The following is a 24,260-nucleotide window of genomic DNA, read 5'->3' on the forward strand; positions in this document are numbered from 1 at the left end:
CTCCTACCGCTGAATGTGATTTGGAGCCATCAGTAAAAAATCAGCATATTTTTGAATATGGCTCGCATGGAGTTGTTTCACAATTGATTATTGGTAGGCGATTCTTTCCCCACTTGTGAAGATAAGTATCGCAGGTTAATTGCAGAGGGGAAGTCCAAGGTGGTTAAGAGTAATTCATTACTTGTTGCCTGTTGAAAATAGGAACATTCCAACTCTGTGTTATTTCAATTAGGCGTAAGCCTGCTGGTCTTATTTTAGTGGGTTTGTTTCTATAGAGATTTTGCAGTGGTGGATTAAAGAGGTATGGCTCAACAGGATGCTGCCAGCAACTTTGTATTCGGGCTGCATACTTAAGAAGCAGCATTTTTCTGCAGAGTTAAAGAGGTGGTTAATTAGCTTCAATATATAAACTATGAATAGGAGAGGTCCTGAAAGCGCCAAGTGCAATCTGCAATGCATTATGCTGTATAGGATCTAGCCATCGTAGTGTAGTCTTACGGGCAGAATCATAGAGTGGAGCACCATAATCCAATCAGGATCTGATCAGTGGTCTATATAAGAGCAGCAAAGATGTACGGTCTGCTCCCCAAGACAAGACAGATAAAGCTCTTAGTATGTTTAGTTTTTTGAGGCAGGAAATACGTACAAATTTAATGTGCTCAAGGAAATTTAGTTTCCTGTCAAGGATTTATCCTAAGAATCTGATGTTGTTAGTCACTGGAATGGTAAAGTTTGATATATGAAGTTCAGGATCTGTATGCATTTTCTGTTGATTACAAAAGTGGATTGCAACAGTCTTCTGCTGTGATAGACGATAGCCATTTAACCTTGCCCACCTTTGGACTTTATTCAGGGATATCTGCAGTTGCCGTTCAATGGATCTCATGTTCTGAGAATGGCAAGAAATAGAGAGATCATCAGTAAAGGTAGGCCTGAACATTATTTGGAAGTTCTTTTGTGATGGAATCGATTCTAAGTGCGAAAATGGTTGCAATCAGTACAGATCCTTGTGGCACTCCTTCTTCCTGTGAAAATGTCGCAGAAAGTGAGTTGTGATATCGAACTTGGAATGAACGATTCTGAAGAAAGTTCCTAATGAATATAGGCAGGTTGCCTTGTAAACCAAGAGCATAAAGGTCACTGAGAATGCCACGACGCCAGGTAGTATCAAATGCCTTCTCTATGTCTATGGAAACCATAACAAGATGTTCATTTTTTACAAAAGCATTAACGAATTGCAGACCCAGCTTTGATCATGAGATCTAAGGAGGACATGTTCTTACAAAACCCATGTTGATGATTACTCATTAGGTGTTCTGTTGTTGTTTTTAATTGGTTTTTTAGGAGCATTAGCAACTAAGGCCATATTGCTCCGGGGATATGCGGTGGTCATTCCCTGACCTTTCCACATCCTCCGTATTTGGTGGTCATGGGCTCGAACCCCGGTCTAATCAAGAAGTGTGTGCTACGCACTGCTGCTCCTGCCCACCTGGTTACGGAGGCGCCATTAAGTGTTCTGTTTCGATGATCCAAACAAGTCGATTATGGATAATTTTTTCAAGTAATTTACTGAGGCAACTGGAGAGGGAAATTGGTCTGTAACTGTACGGACTGGTAGGATCTTTTCCAGGTTTCAAAAAAGGCAAGAACTGCTGCATGATGCCAAGAGCTGGGATAAATGTTTTCCAGAAATATTTGGTTATAGCAGACCAGCAGAATTTACAAATTTTTGTCACCGAGCTTTTGTAACATGATATAAGATATTCCATCTGGCCCAGTAGCACGGTTCCGTGTTGTTTTAATGGCATGTAGAAGTTCAGAATATTTAAGAGGCTGGTTATATGGAAGGGAAACTGAGGTTCGAAAGTTGATGGCATGTTGTTCAGTCGTGGTCTTTATTTTCTGGAAATCCGGAGAATAATTTGATGCCGAAGAAACTTCGACAAAGGTTTTGGCCAAGGCATTTGCTATGTCTTCAGGAGCAGAGAGTTCTTGCCCATTCCACGAAAGAATTGGCGAAGGGGTGGTTGGAAATTTGCCAGAAATCTGCCTAATTTTCTTCCATATTAACCTGGAGTTAGTTTCTATTTATGGTAGTTGCAAACCGGATCCAAGAATTCTTCTTGGTTTGCCTCTGAATGAGACGTGCTTTTGCCCTTAATTTCTTGTAGTTGATAAGATTAGCTGTGGTTGGAGATTTACAAAATAAATTCCATGCTTTACTTTTTAACTTCTTTGCTTTTGTGCATTCTTCATTCCACCAATAGTTAATGTGCCATCGGAACTGGGTATTCGACAATGGAATTGAACAGTTAGCTGCAGATAGTAGTTGTGAAGTAATATAATCTGTGGCTTCATCTATTGACTGTGTTCTTATAAATTTCTAATCCGGATTGACAGCTGACTGATATTTGACCCAGTTGGCTCGAGAGAACTTCCATTTCTTGCAGGGTTTGGCTATTGGCGGTTGTGCAGTGAGCAAATCACAAATAATTGGAAAATGATCACTGCCCATGGGATCGTCCATAACAGACCATTCCATGATTGGATACAGAATCGGGGAGCATATCGAGAGATCGATTGCAGAAGTTTGTCCAGTTGGTAATTGTATGTGAGTAGGTGCACCGGTATTAAGAATGGTAAGGTTTTGCTTATCTACGAAGGTTTCAATCAGTCGGCCCCCATAAGGGGTGGTGGCCAGTGAAATCTCCCAGGAGACAGACAGGGGAAGGTAGCTGTATTAGCAGGTTTTCAAGATCTTGGTAAGAGAAGGTATGACTTGGTGGGAGATAAATTGATACTAATGTTAGCTCAATTTGGGTTATCAAATGTACAGCAATGACTTCAATTTCAGTTTTCAAAATAATTTGCTTGGTTGGGGTCTTTGAACTGACCAAGATGGCCACATCCCCACGAGTGGCAGTTGAAATATTATGATATTGTCAATAGATAGAATAGTTCTTTATGCTGGCAGAAATTTGGGAAGTTAAATAGGTTTCTTGTATACAGAAACCAACTGGAGAGTAGTGGTTAATTAAGTCTTGAATATCGTTAAAGTTGTTACGAAATCCTCTACAATTCCATTGAAGAATATAAGGCATTATTGGTGTTTAGGAAAAGAAGCTGTATCTGACTGTTTTTTTGATGTGACTGGTTTATGGCGTTCAGGTTTCGGTTTGTCTTTTTTGAAGAAGGGACAACCGGTGTCCATATCTTCTTCCACATGTATTTCTAAGACTGGGTCTTCCTGTCTGGATGAGTCAATTGTATCCATGGATGTGCGTTGAATATTCATTTTTATGTTTGAACCTCGATCATTTGATGCAGCAGCATTCATTGGAGGAGGAAAAAGAGATTTCGCTGGTATTGAAGAGCAGTATTGCTTGCCTGGTTCAGCTGTTTAGGGATATTGGACTGTTGCTGGGAGAGAACAGTTCATGCCCAGTCAGAGATCGAGTTGTTTGAAGGGACTGTAACATCAGTCTGGGTGGTCACTGATTGATATTTTTGTGCGACACTGGCATATGTACGTTTAGTAATACTGGGAGCAATTAATTTTCTCGCCTCTTGAAAGCTTACTTTATTTTCAATTTTATACTTCACAATTTTCTTTTCAGTTTTCCACCTGTCACATGTCCTAGAATAGGCGAGATGGTTGCCTTTACAGTTAGGACAGCTCATTTCTGTTGTTGAACAATCATTTTGAGTATGATCGGTGGACCCACAGTTGGGACAGACTGGGTTTCCTCTACATGTCATTTGAGAGTGGCCATACTTTTGGCACTTATAGCATCTCAATGGATTAGGGATGTAGGGTCTAATTCGGCAAAGAAGATAACCTGCTTTTTTGGAAGAAGGTAGGTTTGGGGTATTAAAAGTGAGTATAATATTCCTTGTAGGTGCCAGTGTGCTGTCCTTTTTAATCATGATTCTTTTTACTGCAATTACATTTTGCTCCTGAAGTTCTTGACATATCTCCTCCTCTGAGACATTCAATAGGTCCCAGCTGGATATAACATCCTTAGATGTGTTTAGGGTACCATGGGGAGAAACTTTTACTGAAATTCCAGCAAAATTTGTAACTTTTAGTAGCTGCTCCGAATGTTTCCTGCTGATTGTTTCTATTAGTAGGTCTCCTGATTGCAATCGCTTGACTGTTTTAGGAGATCCTGCAAGACTTTCGAGGTGTTTCTGAATAAGAAATGGAGACAATTTGGTGAGAGGCTGATCTGTAAGTGAGTGCATTATGAGAAATGCAGGAAAAATCTATGTTTGAGGAGTTGGTCTTAAACCTCTTGGGTTGAGACATGTCATGTTCATTTTCTATGTCTGGCTGAGAGCTTGTCGGCTCTAGTGGAGGAAACTTACTGTGTTCCATAATTGCTCCTTTTGGCCCTTGGTAGATTAACTGTTCTGCCAAGATTTCTGGCCCTGCCACAGGGAGGCAGGAGCAGTGCCTGGTGTGACCAAGCGAGAAGTAGTAGGTGTTAGTAATAAATATATAAGAAATAAAGAAAGGTGATTTTCCTTTCCTACTCTGTAAAGTACTTTTTTTTTTTAACAAGAGCTGTTACTGAATAAATAAATTGTTTTAAGGACAGGAACGTAAAAGAACAATAATATCACTTTTTGGAAAATCACTCTTTAAGCACAGAGAATTTTCTCAGTCACAATCGCTTGGCACCTGGGGCCATATACAGATAGGAATCAGATGTTTCTGTGATATGTTCCTACCACTTCAGGGACTGCTGTCACAGCTACTTTACCATTGCAAAGAGCAGAAAGGTCAAAAGATTGACTTACATGATCTCATGGACCTTTCTTCTACCATCACAAAGTGGAAGACTGCAGATAACTTTAGTTCAGAAGAAACACCTACTCAAATGTTATTCTAGGTAAGACTTTTTGACATATCAATAATTGGTAATTTACCACCTCTACTGAAAACAAAGTATTCTCAATGTTGTTAATTTAAATATCAGACCCCTGGTCTTCATTAGAATATGAGACACTGTCAGAATTAAATTGCATGACCATCACACAAGCAAATCCTGCACTTCAATTTTTTTTTTGCTCGACTTAATACTAGCTTTCAGGATATTAAGAACATAAATACTAAAAATATAGTCAAGTCATAAGTCATAATTGTTCTTCATAAAAATAAGTAATGGACTGACAAGAAGCATAGCAACCTAATTACCTCCCATTGAAAAATACTAAGTGTCCATGTAAGTCAAACTTGGGCATTTAATCCTCTTTATAATGGTGAAGCAGCAATAACAGCACTAGCATGTATCCAGACTTGAAAGGAACACTGTTCAGCACAAACTTAGGGAGATGTCCTCTCATCTCGAAAATAATGCGGAGCAGGAAATAATCCACAATACAATGCTCTTTCATTTGCTAATGAAAGAGGCCTTAGCAAATGCCTCTTTCAATATCAAAACAGACCATGACCAAATTTTATTTTCTTTTATAATAAAGGCATTGTGTAAGTTAGTTTCTGCTCTTTAAAATCATTCATTAAACATCATTAAAATTTAATGATGACCTACCTTTCCAAAAGCCACAGTGCAATGGACTTAGCAGATTGTGTATCAAGGCATTTAAAGCAAGCATTATCACCTTTTATAAAATTTTTATGAAGCCAGTGAGAGCCAGGACTGTTGCATGGCACCATTTGTGTGGAAATTAAATCAGTGTATTTTATAAATGTATGTATGGTTCCTTACCAAGTGACTGTTAAACACTAGAAAGAATACCTGGTTACACCAGACACCAACCTCTGATGATACATTGAACCATCAAGGAATTATGGGATGTGATGAGCAAGAAGACTATTTCAATATTATCCTAAAGCTAAGGTGGAACCCAATGTATAGAAGTAAACTAATTTCCTTCCCAGCTAAACCTATGTAAAGTTCAAGGCTATGTAAAGTGCAGAAAACATGATGGCAACTATGTTTTGGGAAGTACAGGGAGTCATTTTGATAGATTTCACTCTGCATGGTGTGACAATTTGAAGCAGTAATATATTAGGTCATTCTGGCCCGACTAAAGAATGCCGTTGTATTACAACATGTGCTTACATGCTGCACACACTACATCAGATCTTGAACACTGATTGCAAGATTCTTCCTCATCTCTCTGTAGTTTCAACTTGATTGCCTAACTTGCTTTTCTCACATTTCAAGAGAAACCTGCAAGGAAATACTTCCTATTGGGTAAAGACACAAGAGGTCAGGCTATTGCTAGAGCATAAGAATTGATAGATTTGAGCAGTGCTTTTTCAGAAAATTTTCAATTGAATATTCACGTAGTTACTCTAAACAACCATCCTGTAGTCTCTCATTATAATTTCATGACCCAATAGTCCACAGTAATGCTAAATGCAGGTAAAGCTAAGAAAAATTCTACCTCATGAGCCTGCACAATCTTTCCAGGATTGTGCAAGACCTGGGTCACAAATTGCCTCTTACCATGTACAAGTATTATTCCAGACACTTTCATATTAACCTGACTCTTTCTCAACATAATATCATAACTATGAAGTAAAACCACAGATTCTCAATGTTTAATATATTTGTAATTGCATGTACAACGATATCACCTTTTTTACTTTTAAAAGATAATTGTTCTGTAATATTATTAACTTTAGCATCCCAGACCTATTTGAATATATTCTGTATTTTCTTTAACAAAGAATCGCCCAGAATTAGAATTACAGTGCCTACTGCCCTGGTGATAGGGCTGAAGTTGTTGTTGGTAACATTTAACTAGGCTGCACAATAACTGAAATATACTTTCAAGATGCAGTTGTATAATAACAGTAACTGTTTGAACTCATTCATGTAATTCTTTACAATGACTGAAGGTTTCTGATGTAAATTAAAGATTTAATTACCTGAAATAGTCAATCACGTAATAAGTGATTACGTTCTATGAATGTAATCCAATCTTGTTAAAGAACTGTTCTGTTGCTTTCACTGAAGCTATTTGGTTAACAATGGAAGTGATTTGGGAGAATGAAATGCAAACATGACAATTTTTTCTTGGAAAAAACTTTTCCATAATTTCTGTTAATTAAAAAAAAAAGACAAAACTTTGCTTTTTTAAAGCTACATTATTCCAAATAATGCTCAGGATAATAAGTTAGTACATCTGCCATTTTTAAAAACAAAGAATAACTATCATTATGATCAACAATAAAAAAAATGATTTTTTATTACATTATTTAATTACTGAATTTCACTAACCTTCCTACAGAGTCTTTCTTTAGGTGTCTTTCCGACCTACAAATAAGAATATAATACATTAGCAAAAATTTTAAAATTTCAATCACATAATATTTGTCCATAATTCAAATAATACCACTTTCCAGCTATTATTTAAATGCATTTTAATATTTAGAGTAATAAAAATGAACATGCTAAGTTATAACTGGCTTGCTATTATGCTGTCATGAATGTGCATGATCTTTAATTACAAAATTTAATGATAATATATCTATTCTTTTCTTTGTTTTTACATGAAAACTATGAAAATTTCCATAATACAGTTTTAAATACTGTATTATTTTTGGTGTTACATTTGAAATTCTGTAATGCTTTTTTTATGATATTACAAAATTATAATTACAATGGAGCAGGTATTTTTTAAATAACTTCTATAAAAATTGCCAGTAGTAAAGGTTAGTGTTCCTTTGCTGCAAGTAACTGTCTTCTTCAACCCTGAAAATAGTAAAAGGAACTGTGGGAAATGGTGAATATCACTGCCAGAAATAATATACTGTATTGGTGATTTTACTTACAAGCAAAAAATTACGTGAATGAAGGCAGGTGTCAATTTATTTAAAGAGCATTTTGACTATGCTCCATTCACAGTAACTTAACTTAAATCAAGTTTCCTGCTACTTAGCCCATCTTTAGAATTTCTTTGAAAGGTATTTAAGCATACAGCAAAATACAGATTTTATTTATTTCAATTTTAAATATATACAATCAAACCTTGATCTAGTGCCACCCCCTGTAAAGTGCCAATGAATACTTGTTAACTGATCTTCTCCATTAATATTAATAGGGGAATCCCTCAGTAAAATGCGGCCCCTGTAAGTTGCCATATCTGTTAATTGCTAAATGTATCATTGCAAATGAAACTGATTTAACACCAAACCTGCATACTAGTCTGCCTCATCTTTTTATTTATGTGATATAGTCACCAAGTGATATTTTTCAAACCATCATGAAAATAATCGTTGGCCCTGTAAATAAGAAAGTGGACTCGGGGAATTCCTTTACCACTCAGTTTCGCACCATTTTCACATTTTTAAGTATTCCTCGTGCTTTTCTCATACTGTGAGAACACAGGGTTCTAATAAAAAAGAATGTTTTACTTTTGTGCTTCAAGTGCCTTCCTGCATTCATTACAGCTTTAAACAGTTATTTTTTTTTACATTATTGTTGAATGTATTTTGGTATTATTACTATTAAATATCAAGTTTGGAAGGTAACTTTTTTATTTTCATTAAAGTTAATTCAAGAGTAGTGACCTCAAAATGAGTAAGAGGGCAGTTCTGCATGAAAGTGAAAAGAAAGGTGTGCAGTTACAAATAAAAATACCCTGATAACACCCAGCAGATGACTGCAGACTATTTTTCTGCTGTATGGGGTAAACCAATAAGTCAGCACTGTGTTGGAGACATTCTTAGTGAACAAAAGAAATGGCTGAATCAGAAAAGTGAATCAGTGAAGCAGTTTAAGGGAAAAAAAAAACATGAAAAGCTGGAGGATGCGTTAATTATTTGGATTGGACAGGTTAATACAAGAAATGGAATGGTAACTGAAGAAGTAAATAAGCAGCATGCAAAATTAATGTGAGAACAGACAGGAATCAGAGATTTTATGTATAGCAATGGTTGGTTGCATCACTTTAGGCAGTACCACCAATTGATTCAACACAAATCAGACAGGGAGAAACAACTAAGCTTGACAAAGAATCAGTGGAACAACAGCATCAAAGAATTTTTGATATTTTTAAAAAATATGATCAACGAGATATTTATAACATGTATGAAACAGCTCTCTTTTATAGAAAACTGCTAGATTGGGGGGATACAAGGACTAATAGATTAACAGTAGCCACTGGCAGAGAAGAAAGTGATTCTTGCACTGCTTCTATTGGAATGAGCAGCAGCCTGGAAAATAAGATGCAGGATTTCCAGACAATCAGAGTTTAGGTGTTGGATCATAGTATAATAAATGCCATCGAGACCTGGTGCGCTATTAGGCAATTTTTTAATGGTTGTAAGTAATTCCTCTTTTAGAAATGATAGATTATAGGGATGAGATGTCTTTGTAGAGAAATTCAACTTACTCCGTTCAGCTTGCTCTTTATATTTTTGAAAGTCAGTGTTGTAGCTTGTAACTGCTGATATGGAAGCGAAAGAGTCAGCCAGAATTTCTGATAGCTGCTCTATTGCAAAAACGTCCTGCCCTTTCCAATGGAAGATTGGAGATTGTGTGCTTGGATATTTTCCACTTAAAATCCGAATTTTTTTCCATACTAAACCAGGACTCGAGTTCCTAGTAAGTGTGGAAGCAAACACGACCCAAGAATTTTTCTTTGCTTTTTTCTGAATTCTCCTCGCTTCAGCTTTGGCTTTTTTATATGCAATCAAATTGAGGGTAGTTGGATATTTTCGGAATCTATTCCATGCACGATTTTGTTTCGTTTTTGCTGTTGCACATTCTGCATTCCACCAAGAGTTGTACCGTGCCTGCCTTGCCTTACTTATTTTAGGCATTGTAGCTTTGGAAGCTTCTAATAGTTGATCGTTGATATATAAGACAGCATCATCTATTGGCAGGGTTTCTATTAATTGCTTATCCAGTTTGATTAATTGCATATATTTACTCCAATTAGCTTTTTTAAAATTCCATACTGTTCTGGTTCCTTCTGTAAGAGTCGACTGTGTCTGTATGGAACATACTATTGGAAAATGATCACTGTTATAAGGATCATTTAATACGAACCATTCTATACTAGGATAAATTGATGGAGAACATATTGTTAAGTCTATTGCAGAGGTGATACCTGTACCCAAACTGATATAAGTGTCTATCAGTCTGCGTGCAGCAGCAGTACATAGAATGCTTCGTTAGTCAGTTTTTAGTAATGCCTACTGAGTGACATTCACTTCTGACCTCAACTGTACCACGTGACCTTCCCGTCAATCATTATATGATAGTTTTTGTATATGTCTGTTCTCATTTAACTGGATTTCCAGTAGATGGTTTTTGTGAAATTTTTTAAATTTTGCCTTTTTAGAATGATTTGTCATCAATCACATAGGTTATATGCTCATTTTTTTTTTTTTTTTTTTGAAAAGTAATATACACCATACATATTAACCATAAATTTTCTTTTGTGTATATATGAATGAAATCAGAATAAAAGGAATTCACAAAATCATATTTCTTCAAAGTGATTGATAGGAAATGTCATATGATACTGTTGAATTGACAAGCGAACGTCACTGAGTAGGTGGTGTACGGCATTTAGGGTATAACAGCATCAGGCGTTTTCCCCACATCCGCATAGTCTACATTGTTGTGTGTTACGGTATGCTGTAAAGGATAGAGATTTAAAAGTATATGGATATTGTTGGGTGTAGTGTCATGTATTGTTGTTCATCTGGCCATTTAGCTGCTGGACCCTTGCTGAGGCCCAATGTTGCCTGCACTAAGCCTTGTGGAGGCAGACTAGGTACACCAGTATTTTTAGATAAGTATTCTGGCAGGTCCTGCGACCTAAGAGATTTCAGTAGCTAGGACCTGGACCTATGTTAAAAAAAAAAAAGAAAAAAAAAAGAAGCAAACGCAATTTATGGGGTAAGATGCTAATGAAGTTAGAAGCCGAAATGATACCCAGTTGGAGTGTGTGTGGTATGGGTGTTTAATGGCGCACAAGCTGCTGTGGCTATATTGCACCTATTCATAGGAATGTTGAAAAAATAAAAATAAATAAATAATTAATGTGAAGACAGTTCAATGTCATTTCATGTCAGAAACTAATCATAGTCGTTCATACATTCCTATTTGTTTCAAATAACAGAAAAGTTCATTACTATTGGCATTTTTACCAATGATATCATTTAATGTTATCCATTCTCGGAGATTAGCCAGAGAGTGAAATATTGAAGTTCGATGTAGTCGATAATGTGGACAATCAATCAAAATATGTTTGACTGTTAGATGCTCAGAGTTGTGAACAATGAGGAGGATCCTCTCCTGTGAGTAGATGAAGGTGAGTTAAGTGAGTATGTCCTATTCTAATTCGTGCAAGTACCACTTCTCGCGAACTGTCTGAATGCATGAGTGCCAAAATTTTGGGTCCTGTTTCAACTGGAAAAGTTTGTTATTTGTTTGTTTATGCCATAGCTTTGTCCATTGTGCATGGTATGCTGTTTGAATTATAATATTATAATCAGAAACTGGAATAAAGACAGAGGTTAAGTCTAACGTTGACGGATTTTTAGCAGAAATATCAGCCAGCTCATTCCTTTTAATGCCTGAATGTGCTGGAATCCAGCAAAAGTTCACTCGTTGCTGACGATCTTCAATTTTCAACAGCAAATTCTTGATTTGATTTAAAACAGGGTGATCCTTATGAGAGAGATTCTGCATTGCTCTAATTGAGCTGAGAGAGTCGGTGTAAACTAAATATTTTGCAGATGGGTGAAGAGTCAAATTTTCTAGAGCTAATTGTAATGCATATAAATTCTGCTGAAAAGCTGCTGTACTCAGGTGGAAGAGAGGCTGATATGATAGCAGAGGGAAACACTGCTGCTGCTCCAACAGTTGAATGAAATTTGGAACCATCAGTATATATCAGTAAGAAGTCAAAATAGTTTTGAATATGGCTAGCACGGAGTTGTTGCAAATTCAGAGTCGGTAGATGATTGTTTCCCCATTGGAGAAAATAATTATCGCAGGCCGGTTGAGGAAAAGGAATCCATGGTGGGTGAGAATAATTCTTTCTCTGCTGCCTACTGTGGAGAGGAACATTCCAATTTTGTGCTATTTCAAGGAGCCATAGGCCTGCTGGTCGTATTTTATTTGGTTTATTTTTATAGAGATTGTGAAATGGTGGATTAAAGAGATATGGTTGAATGGGGTGCGGAGAACAGTTTCGTATTCTGACTGCATATTTAAGTAGTAACATTTTTCTGGGGAAGTACAGAGGGGGCTCATGGGCTTCAATATATAGACTATAGGTGGGAGATGTCCTATAAGCACCAAAAGCAGTCCTCAGTGCATTGTGTTGCACAGGATCGAGCCAGCGCAATACACTCTTTCGGGCACCGTAATCCAGACGAGATCTAATCAGTGCTCTATATAAGAGCAGCAAAGTTGTACGATCTGCTCCCCAAGACTGGGCAGATAGAGCTCTTAGCATGTTCAGCTTTTTCAGACAGGTAGTACGTATTACTTTAATGTGCTCAAATAAGTTTGGTGTCCAATATCAATCCCAAGAATCTAATATTGTTGGCAATCGGGATGGTGGATTTTGATATCCGAAGTTCAGGGTCTATATGTAATTTACGTTGATTGCAAAAGTGGATCGCAACTGCTTTCTGATGGGAAAGTCGATATCCATCGAACTCAGCCTATTTTTGAATTTTATTGAGGGACATTTGCAATTGCCGTTCAATAGATCTCATGCTCTGAGAATGGCAAGAAATGGAGAGATCGTCGGCATAAAGATAGGCTTCTACAGTACATCTACAGAATTTGGAAGTTCTTTTGAAATGGAATCAATTCTAAGGGCAAATAGGGTTGCGCTCAATACCGACCCCTGTGGTACTCCTTCCTGCAAGAATGTAGAAGAAAAGGAGTTTTGGTATCGAACCTGGAAAGATCAGCTCTGGAGGAAGTTCCTAATAAATATAGGCAGGTTACCTCGTAGACCAAGATTATGTAGGTCACTGAGAATGCCATACCGCTAGGTAGTATCAAATGCCTTTTCTATATCAATGGAGACCATGACAAGGTGTTCGTTTTTCACAAAGGCATTGCGAATTTCAGATTCGGCCTTGATCATCAGATCTAGAGAGGACCTATTTTTGGGAAAGCCATGTTGACAATTACTCAGTAGTTGTTGAGTTTCAATGATCCAGGTGAGTCCACTGTGGATCATTTTTTCAAGAATTTTACTAAGGCAACTTGACAGAGAGATTGGCCTGTAACTATTAGGACTGGAGGGATTTTTTTCAGGTTTCAAAAATGCCAAAATTGTAGCATGGTGCCAAGAGGTTGGATAAATATTTTCCAGGAAGATCTGGTTAAAGAAGACTAGCAGCATTTGTACGTTTTGCTCATCGAGATGCTGCAGTATGACACAATATATGCCATCTGGCCCAGCTGCACCATTTCGTGTTGTTCTGATGGCTTGTAAAAGTTCACAATATTCAAGAGGCTGATTATACGGAAGTGATAGTGAGTTCTAAAGTTGATGGGCCTCTGTTCGGCGGTGGTCTTAATTTTTTGGAATTTTGGAGCGTAGTTTGATGCAGCTGAGACTTTGGCAAAGGTTTTACCCAAGGCAGTAGCTATATCTAGAGGACCAGAGAGTTCTTGCCCATTGTATGAAAGAATTGGGGAAGGGATGATTGGAAATTTCCAAGAAACCTGTCTAATTTTCTTCCATATTAATCTGGAGTCGGTATTTCTGTTGATAGTACATGCAAACTGAGTTGAAGAATCTTTCTTGGCTTGCCTGTGAATGAACCGCGCTTTTGCCCTTAGCTTCTTGTTTGTTATTGTTATTTGGTTTTTAGGAGCATTAGCAACTAAGGCCATATTGCTCCGGGATATGCAGTGGTCATTCCCTGACCTTTCGGCATCCTCTGTATTTGGTGGTGATGGGCTTGAACCCCCGGTCTAATCAAGAAGCGTGTGCTACGCACTGCTGCTCCTTCCCACCTGGCTATGGAGGCGCCTTAGCTTCTTGTAGCTGCCTAATTAAATCAGCTGTTGTTGGAAATCGATGGAATAAATTGAATGCTTTATTTTTTTCCTTCTTTGCTTTCGTGCACTCTTCGTTCCACCAGTAGTTGAAGTGCCGTCGGGTTGGGGGGTTTGATAATGGAATTGAGTATTTCGCTGCAACTAAAAGATGGGATGTGATATAATCAGTTACTTTATCTATAGGCTGAAGCTGAATAGTTTCTTTGTCCAGAGTGATTGCTGATTGAAATTTGGCCCATTTGGCTTTAGAAAATTTCCATTTCCTGCAGGGTTGGTCTAATGGTGGTTTTGTAGTGAGCAGGTTAAAGACAATTGGAAAGTGGTCACTGCCCACTGGATCATCCATAGCGGACCACTGAATGACTGGAAACAGTATCGGAGAACAAATCGAGAGGTCAATTGCAGAAGTCTGTCCAGTAGGTAACTGTATGTGGGTATGGTATGGTTTTGTTTATCTAGTAGAGTTTCAATCAGTTGGCCCTGTCTATCTAATTTAGAGGATCCCCATAAAGGGTGGTGGCCATTGAAATCCTCTAGCACGCAAATTGGGGAGGGTAGCTGTATTAAAAGTTCTTCGATATCTTTATAAGAGTAGGTATTGTTTGGTGGGAGATAGACTGAGACTAGTGTAAACGCAATCTGAGTACAGTTGGTCGTCGACTTACAACTGACTTCTGTTCTGACTGACAGGTCGTAAGTCGATCTGGTCGTATGCCGGCCATATATTTATTAACAGTGTTTTTTAACCTTTCTAATCTTTTTATCATCTTTTATTTTTCATTTTAAATACAGTAATGTTTTTATCTTTTACTTAGCGATACTGTACATATCTTCGTTTCTATGCCTAGGCTATCTCTTTCTAGGAGGTTAAATTCAAACGTTCTCTACATTTTAATGGGTTTATTATTCATACTGTTTATAAAAATACAAAACTACGATCTATAATTATATTGTACATAATGTGAAAATAATACTGTACATAATGTACTGTAAACACAAAAATACAATCTAAAATTAATGTGAAAATTAATACAAATGAAATTTACAAAATCAATTTTTAATCTTTGCTTGTACTGGGTTGTGGGTCATCAGGGTCATGTTCTTGGGTTGAGGTAGGAGATGTTTTCTTGATGAGGAACATGCTGAGCTTTGTTTGAACAGTTTGTTTCTTTTTTTCTTCATATATCTCACGATAGCAACACACAGCATCTTGAATGATACGTTCAACCTTTGTAAATCGTTTGACATTAGAGTCCATTGCTTCGAAACTGGCGAGAGCTTTATTCAGTTGCGAAAAAGAATCAGATAAACCCTTTGCAGTGAATTTCTTTTCTGGCTCCTCTTCTTCTTTCTCTGCTTCCTCCCTCGCTTTTTCTTGCGCCACTCTCTGTGCTTCCAATTCAATCAACTCTTCATCCGAAAGTTCTTTAGTCTCACAATCTAATAATTCCTCTATGTCTTCTATTTCACATTCTAATTTAAGATTTTTGCAAGTTTAGCTATTTTTTCTGTAATCACTTCCAGCTCCTCTCCTTTTTCAGATCCTTCAAATGTAGTATTTGCATAACATTTTAGACACTTTTTCCAAATTCCCGACATACAATTCTTTGTTACACATCCCCATGCGGTCGAAATATTCTTGACACACACTGAAGAATGTTATACTGCTTCCAAAAGTCTCACAAAGATAAATCAGCATCAGAATCTATTGCTTTGATGGCTTGCGCGAATGTCGTTCTGAGATAGTGAGCCTTGAATGCTGAAATAGCACCCTGATCCATGGGTTGAATAAGAGCGGTTGTGTTAGGTGGCATAAAAACCACTCTAACATCATGATGAAGGTCGTCTAGATGAGGGGGGTGGCCACGGGCATTGTCCATAACCAATAAAATCTTGAAAGGGATACCTCTCTCCGCACAATATTCACGAGCTTGGGGAATGAAGCAGTTCATGAACCAGTCTTCGAACAGTGCTTGAGTCATCCAAGCTTTAGGGTTTGAACGGTAGTAAATGGGCAGTGTGTGCTTGTTGATGTGCTTAAATGCACAAGGGTTTTCTGAATGATAAATGAGAAAAGGCTTCAGCTTAAAACCCACGGCATTCCCACCAAGCAACAAAGTTAGCCGATCCTTAAAAGTTTTGAATCCTGGCATCCTTTTTGCTTCTTGGTGTATGTACGTTTCCATTGCAAGCCGGTTTCATCTATGTTGAATATTTGTTCCGGTAGATAAACTTCTTCTTTGATTAAAGAGTCAAAACTATCAACGAATTTTTTGGCTCCATCTTCATCTGCACTTCCTGCTTCTCCTGTGATATGTACATTATGCAAAGCAAATCTTTTTTTAAAACGCTTAAACCACCCAGTACTAGCCTGAAAATCTTGTGTGTAATCGTCTCTGGCGCGTGATTTTAAACTCTGAAACAAACTTCTAGCCTTCGCTTGCACTGTGTGTATTTTTTTGTATTAAATCTTCCATCCATATAAACAACAATTTCTCCATTTCATGGATAGGTCACTGTCGCTGTTTGGTTAAAATTGTAGACTTAATAAGTGCAGAACCTTTCACAGCTTTCCAAATTCTTTCTTTGTCCTTAAGTATCGTCGATACCGTGGAATGTGATAACTTCAAGTCACATGCTATCGTATTTCTTTCCACCTTCATACTGCTGGATAATTTTCATTTTATACTCTAAATCAATAGTTTTCCTTGACTTCTTAGCTGCCGTATATGTAGATGAAGGCATTTTCCTTTTACTAAACATTTTATGGGTACAGTATTTCAGTAGAATTTGAATTAATACACCACACGCAACAGATGCTTGAAAGTGACTGAGTGTATGTGAGAGAGGAGTCTAGGAAAGTTTATCGCTTGCAATTCATCGCCAGCAATTAATCGCTAGCAGTTTACCGCCACGTCAGTTTATTGCATAAACAATTTATAGCCTACAAATATCGCCAGGCAATACTGTACATATAAAATTTATTTTTAACTTAGGTAGCATGTTTTAGGGGGGTTGGGGTAGGGCATGCCAATTAGGAAGGTACTTATAATTAATTATCCCAATGTGACTGATTCTGAAGATTGCATAAACATTCATTTTGAATTTTTGCAGTGTACTATGACATACCTAATGTTATAATTAGTTTAGTTTAAAATTAACCAATTGTTATATTGTTTAAATAATGGATTTTTTACTATTTTTGTGATATATGTAACTATGATTTATTATTAATTTTTTTTTTTTTTTTGTGGTCGTAAGTCGCATAGGTCATAAGTCGACGACCAAGTATAATCAGGCGCACAACAACAACGGCTTCAATTTGGGTTTGAAGAATGATTTGGCTAGCAGGGATCTTTGAGTTAATCAAAATAGCTACACCACTATGAGCAGAGTCAGATGTATTCCAATCTCTTCGATAGATTGAGTAGTTTTTTTATAGAAACAGAAATTTGAGCAGTTAAATAGGTTTCCTGCAGACAGAAACCCAATGGAGAGTAGCATCTAATTAAGTACTGAATGTTGTTGATGTTGCCTCGAAAGCCTCTACAATTCCACTGTAAAATATAAGGCATTATTTCAGTTTAGAAGAAGCTGTACCTGACGAGGCTGTCTTGTGATGTTCTGGCTTTGGTTTATCTCTTTTTGGAAAGGTGGGGCGACCTGTGTCCATATCTTCTTCTTCTACAAATATTTCAAGAATCGGATCTTCCTGTTTGGATGAGTACTCTGGATCCATCGAGTGTTCTGAATAATCTGTTTTGAAGTTGAACTAGGATTATTTGGAGTAGTAGCAATCACTGGCGAATGAGGAGATTTTGCTGGAATCGTAAGAGGGGTATTACTTGCTTGGTCTGAGTGCTTCAGGATATTGGACTGCTGCTGAGAAAGGACAGCTCGAGCCCAGTCGGAGATTGATATGTTGGATGGAACAGTAACATCAGTTTGCGTGGCTATTGTTTGATTTTTTTTTGCAATACTGGCATAGGTATGGTTAGGTATACTGGGTGCAATTAATTTTCTTGCTTCCTGATAACTAACTTTGTTTTCGACATTATATTTTACAATTTTTTTCTCCATTTTCCACTTCTCACATGTTTTAGAGTAAGCAGGATGGTTATTCTTGCAATTAGCACAAGTCATTTCTTTTGCCGAACAGTCATTTTGACTGTGATCAGAAGATCCACAGTTGGGACAAGCTCGGTTCCCTCTGCATGCCGTCTGAGAGTGGCCATACTTTTGGCGTTTATAGCATCTCAACAGATTAGGAATATAAGGATGAATGCGACAATGTAGATAACCTGCTTTTACTGATGAGGGTAGATTTGGACTGTTAAAGGTGAGAATATTTCTGGTGGGTGTGAGTATATTTGTCCCTTTTAGTCATAATTCTTTTGACAGCAATCATGTTTTGTTCCTTTAGCTCTTCTTTAATTTCTTCTTCTGTCACATTCAAAAGGTCTCAACTAGATATAACACCCTTAAATGTATTTAGGGTTGCATGGGGAGTTACCTTTACTGGAATTTTAGCAAAGTTTGTCACTTAAGAGTTTTTCAGAATGTCTGCGGTTGAGAGTTTCTACTAGTAAGTCCCCTGATTGTAATCTCTTAACTGTCTTGGGAGACCCTGCAATACTTTCCAAGTGTTTTTGGATTAGAAAGGGGGATAACTTACTAAGAGGCTGTTCTGATAATGAATGCATTATTAAAAATGCAGGAAACTCGGTCGCAGAGGAAATGGTTTTTAACCTCTTTGCTTGTGAAGAGTCATGCTCATGTTCTGGGTCTAGCCGACTGCTTGTCGGTTCTAAAGAAGGAAACATTTTGTTCCATCTTGGCTCCTTTTAACCCCTGGCAGATGAACTTTTCTGCCAAGGTTACCGGCCCCGCCACGGGGAGGCAGGAGCAGTGCCTGGAGTGACCAAGCGCAATTAGATATGAAAAATAAAGAAAGGTTACTTTCCTTCTTTGCTCTCTACCAGTACTTTTGATACAAGGGCTACTAAATAAAAGGATTTCTCAATGAGAGGAACGTAAAAGAGAATGCAGAATTCACCTATCAAAAAGTTGCAGACAGCACAAAGAGAAATCGCTCAGTCACAATCGCTTGGCACCCAGGGCCACCCAGTTGGAACACTGAATTTGGAATTTAGATATTGAATTGTGTGAGGCATACACTCTGATGTATAGAGAGAGTGGGGGGAGCCTGAAGGCTGGGGGGAAAAGACAGAAGTATGAGGTCAGTAGGGAAGGAGACCCTGGGTATGTCAGTGGGGCATGCCCATGCCCCACCGGGAGTAGGGAAGGGGGAGCAAGGGGAGGAAACAGGAAAGCCATCACCTCCCCCAGCTGGGGATGGGATCAAAAGGGGGAGTTGGGTTAGAGCACCCAACTTGGATTGCCAAAATGGCACCAGGCTGCGGTGCTTCCTTTTGTCAGGTGGGCCCCGCTCAGACACCAGCTGGGTTCAGGTTATTGATGTGGTCGTTCATGGGACAGTGATCCTGTCTAGGCATATGAGTTTCTCTCTGTGGGATGCCTGGAACAGGCAGTGAACCCAGCTGTCAACTTGTAGGTATGGCATGTTGTCCTTGGTTTGGTATCTGTTTGGTCTGAGTAGAGGTATTCATGCTTCATTTGTGGAGATGTGTGTCCTTTGCTTTATTTGGGATTGAGCAGTAGACTCCAGGGTGGTGGCAGTAGGGTCCTTAATCTGGTGAAATAAGCAAAGTGTGAAAGAGCCTGGTAGTGATCCTCCTCTATCAGCATGAGGTGCTCCCGGTCTTTTGGGTTGAAGTGAATTCTCATGATGAGTGGCAGCGAAGGTCTTTGAACAGCAGGCAGTCGTTAAATCAGATGTTTCCAGGTTTGTTCCCTCATCACAATGGCATAGTGGTGATACTACAATACCGAAGACAGACAGTTTTGCATTGAATGAACCATGCCCCATGAGCAGAAATGTAGTTAAGAGGCCCAGTGAGAACCAGGGTGGTTGGCTTGGGTAAAATTGCATAATATCTGGTATGAATTTCCGAGTTACGGTGCCCCTGGTCGAATCCATCCATCTAGATTGTCAGATTTGTCCGAGGAAGGCTGTGACACGTTTCTTCTCATTTCCTGTGTTGCTGGTTGGGTTGGTAGTGAAGCCAATGCAGGTCACTGTTCTTTCCTTTGAGAGGTAGTATAGTAAGTCACAGCAGACAATGTCCAGGTCTAGGGGGAGGTAGCCCACCAGGACCTGGAGCACATGAGAGCTTACTGTACAACAAGCCCTTGAAATAGCTAGTAGGATGGAATGCTGTATCGTCTCTAGTTTTTTCTTGTTGACTGCTGTGGTTGCTTTTTTTGTACCAGACACCTGCAGCATATGAGATGGCCGGGATGAATATGGCTTTATAGAAGTGTGAGAGTGTCTGCTTCTTTAGGCCCCAGTTATTCTGGGTAATGAGTGCTGAGTTCTTCTTTATTTTGTTTGAATATAGACAAGCTGTGGGGTGAATTGTTGTTGTTGTTATTTGGTTTTTAGGAGCATTAGCAACTAGGGCCATATTGCTCCGGGAATATGCGGTGGTCATTCCCTGACCTTTCCGCATCCTCCGTATTTGGTGGTGACGGGCTCGAACCCTGGTCTAATCAAGAAGCGTGTGCTATGCACTGCTGCTCCTTCCCACCTGGCTATGGAGGCGCCTACATGTGGGGTGAAACATAGATTCTTGTCAAGAATAAGTCCGCGATGCTTTAGCTCCATTACTAAGTTTATTGTTATATTCTGTATCTTAATTTGCAGCAGCCTGCGTATTTCGAGGGAGCCTTTTAAGAGTATTGAGGATGTTTTTGTTGGAGAGATTCGCAATTCATTTAAACTGGCCCATTTATGTAATGTTTGAAGAACTTGATTTGCAGTTGTTTCTCCACTTGCACTCTGTTATCTGCTGAGAGCATAAGGACATGGTCATCCGCATATGCTTGGGTATCAATTCCATCAAATTCTAGGCCCAGGAAACCATCCAGGACAAGGTTCCACAGTAGTGGCCCTAGTATGGAGCCCTGTGGGCAGCCCCGATGAAAAGGTCGAGTGACTTGGCAGTATGGGGCAGTAACAGTAACCACCCTATTGAAATGTTAACTTTGTAGGTAGCAATATAAATCGCTTGAGATAGTTGAGTGGTACTAACATTTCACTATATGGCCAGTGCATTCAAGTTTGCAGTTGCTACATAGTGTACGTATCATCAGTGAGTTGCAGCCTGTCCAGCCGAGTAATTTTTACCATTGCGGAAACAATGTCGAAGAGAAAGTGTTTAGGCATTAATGATAATGTCAAGATTCTTTATGATATTGACCAGGGTTTTAAGAAAAAAGATATTCAGAGAAAAATAGCATACCTGCAAGCGGTTTATCTACGATTTTAAAATATTGAAAATCAATTTTAAATGCAATTGAAGGAGGAGCAGACACAAAAGAATTAAGTTGTGTGTATACGAAGATGTTAATAAAGCTGTTCTAAAATGGATCCAGATAATAGGTGGAAAGAATATATCAATATCAGGTCCAATAATTAAGCAACAAGCTCTGAAATTTGCAGTCCCTTGGACATACAGAATTTAATGTGAGCACTCGGTGGTTAGATAAATTTAAGACGTGCCACAGAATTGAGGAAAAGGTTATTTGTGGTGGGTGTTGAAGTAAATGAAAAAGAATGCAACAGTTGGAGGAACAACACCTTAAAGAAGATTTTGGAAGAATATGAAACCAAGGATGTTTTTAATGCTGACAAAATGGGTTTATTCTTTAAATGTTTACCTAATAAAACACTTGCTTTTAAGGATGATAAATCGTTGGTGGAAAACAAAGCAAAGAAATAATCACTGTACTAGTTGGAGCCAATATGACAGGAAGTGAAAAATTAAGCCTTTTAGTCATTGGAAAATCAAAAAACCCCCAAGATGTTTTAGAGGCACAAAATCACTGGAAGTTGACTACAACTTTAATAAAAAAAAAGCACGGATAACAAATGATATTTTCGAAGAATGAATATTAAAACCAGACAAGCATATAACAAAAAAAAAAAAAAAAAAAAAAGAGAAAAATCATGTTGATTACTGATACATGCTATGTTTATCTAACATGACCAAGCAGAACTATGCTTGATTTCCATATGTAACGTATTTATGTATTCATATCAGAGGAGGAGAAACAGTGTCGAAAGCTTCTGTAAGTATTTATTTTACTTTATCAAAAGAAGCAAGAGCAGGGAGCAAAGCCCCCTAGTATACCATTAAAAAAAATACTCCACGAGGAGCATTCCAAGTTGGACGAATAATGAAGTTGCTGTTGTTGTTGCTTGGGTTTTATTGGCGCATTAGCGACTAAGGCTATAATGCGCCAAAACCTGGTCATAAAAAAGTAAAATTTTCAGTGGCCTAATGATTTAGGTCACTAAGTCAAGTATGAAACAAGTAATGAAGTTGCCAGATTACTTGAGCAGAAAAAAATGGCATGGAAAAGTTAACAGAGCAATAAAAAGTACTGAAGCCTATAACAGCTACAAATTGATCTGTAATAGTACCACAGAAAAGATTAGGCTGGCAAAGGCAGATTATGAGAAATCGCTACCAAAGGGGGGGGGGATAAGGAATTCTTCACATATATTAATGCATAAAAGAAAAGGACAAACCAGATAAGACCCTTATGTAATGGATGTGGGATAGTATTAGATACTCCAGACGAAGTTGCAAATTAATTCAACAGTTACTTTGAATTAATATTTACAGAAGAAAAACCCTTTGTATCAATGAGATATTATGGGAGTGAAGTTAAAAAGAATTTAATTAATGATGTTGAAATTTTATGTTTATATAATGAAAAAATGTTTGAGCCTACAGGCCAGTAAGGCTCGTGGGTTTGATGGCATGTACCCTATAATTTTAAGGGAGGCAGCAAGTGAGTGCACTGAACCACTGAGGCAAATTATGAGAGCATCACTTGACTCGGGAGTGATTCCAATGGATTGGAAAAGTGCCAATGTATCTCCAATACATAAGGGTGGTTCTACGAGTGAAGTGGGAAAATTACCAGTCAGTTTGTCTAATTTCAGCAGTAGGGAAAGTCATGGAGACAATGATCAAGGGTGGAATTCAGAATCATTTAGATAGAAATTAAATTCTGAAGTATACTCAGCATGGTTTTGTAAAGAGAAAATCATGTTTAACTGATCTGGTTAGTTATTTTGACAGGGTCACTCAAGAGCTGAACTTACGGAATAATTTCAACATTATGTAATTTTCATATTTTCATGGATTTCAGCAAAGTGTTTGATTCAATGCCACAGGAGTGGTTACTTTATAAGTTGAAACAAGTTGGAATCACAGGGAAAATCCTTAGATGGATTGCTGGATGGCTTCAGGGCAGGAGGCAGAGGGTCGTGATAAATGGTTATTCCTTAGATTGAACTGATGTAAGAAGTGGGGTTCCGCAAGGATCAGTATTAGGACCACTGTTGTGTTTGATTTTTGTAAATAACATCGATGAAGGGACAGAGGGCATGATGTCTAAATTTGCAGATGATGTAAAGATTGGTAGAGCAGTTAATGATCACTGCTAAGCAGAGCTTCTTCGGGATGACCTAGATATTCAGAATGACAGGATAGTCAGAAAAATGGGAGTTATGAATTAATCCAGCAAAGTGTAAGGTACCTGGGGAACAGTAACCCCAGTGGTCGTTGAGGTTGTCACAGACATTTTCTCAGATATTCCAGACAAGCTGTACTTGCTACCTGGGAATCTAAAATGCTGATGGAACTGATATTCGGGTGACATTCAAGTCAAGTGGACCCAATTTCGGTGAAGTCCGGACAGTCTGTGACAGCCAAATCCTCTGCTTGCACCTTCATGATGGTGGGACTGTTAGTAATCCTGGGTATAACTTCCATGCACAAGCATTGTGGGTGACCACCCAGGTGTGAACCAATGTAAGCAGGGGTCGAGGTGTGGCGGCTACACCACATGGAGGAATGCCGCCCCTCTGTGTTACCAGGCAATACTAGGTGGTAGATGACTCTCATCAACTGGTGCAATACCACCACTTTGCTTATTGGAGGCTTGAGTGGTGAAACCCATGTTTAGTCTCCAGAGCTAAGTTCCAGCCAACCCTTCCCCATCTTCCATCATGCATAAGGTAGGTATGTTCGTGTCTGACGGCACCTGGGATTTCTCCCATCTCCGCCCTTCCAT

General features: G+C 38.3%; 1 protein-coding gene across 1 annotated transcript in view; it reads right to left on the minus strand.

Annotated features, from left to right (window-relative positions):
* Positions 1–24,260, minus strand: part of Rab3-GAP (Rab3 GTPase activating protein) — a 606,356-nt gene that overhangs the window by 80,568 nt on the left and 501,528 nt on the right. The window contains exon 27 of the mRNA XM_090376553.1: positions 7,257–7,292. Within this exon, the coding sequence (XP_090232679.1) occupies positions 7,257–7,292 (36 nt within the window). The remainder of the gene's footprint in view (positions 1–7,256; positions 7,293–24,260) is intronic.

The sequence above is a fragment of the Mastigoproctus giganteus genome, chromosome 6, assembly GCF_048544385.1.
Source record: "Mastigoproctus giganteus isolate SK-2022 chromosome 6, ASM4854438v1, whole genome shotgun sequence".
NCBI classification, from domain to species: Eukaryota; Metazoa; Arthropoda; class Arachnida; order Uropygi; family Thelyphonidae; genus Mastigoproctus; species Mastigoproctus giganteus.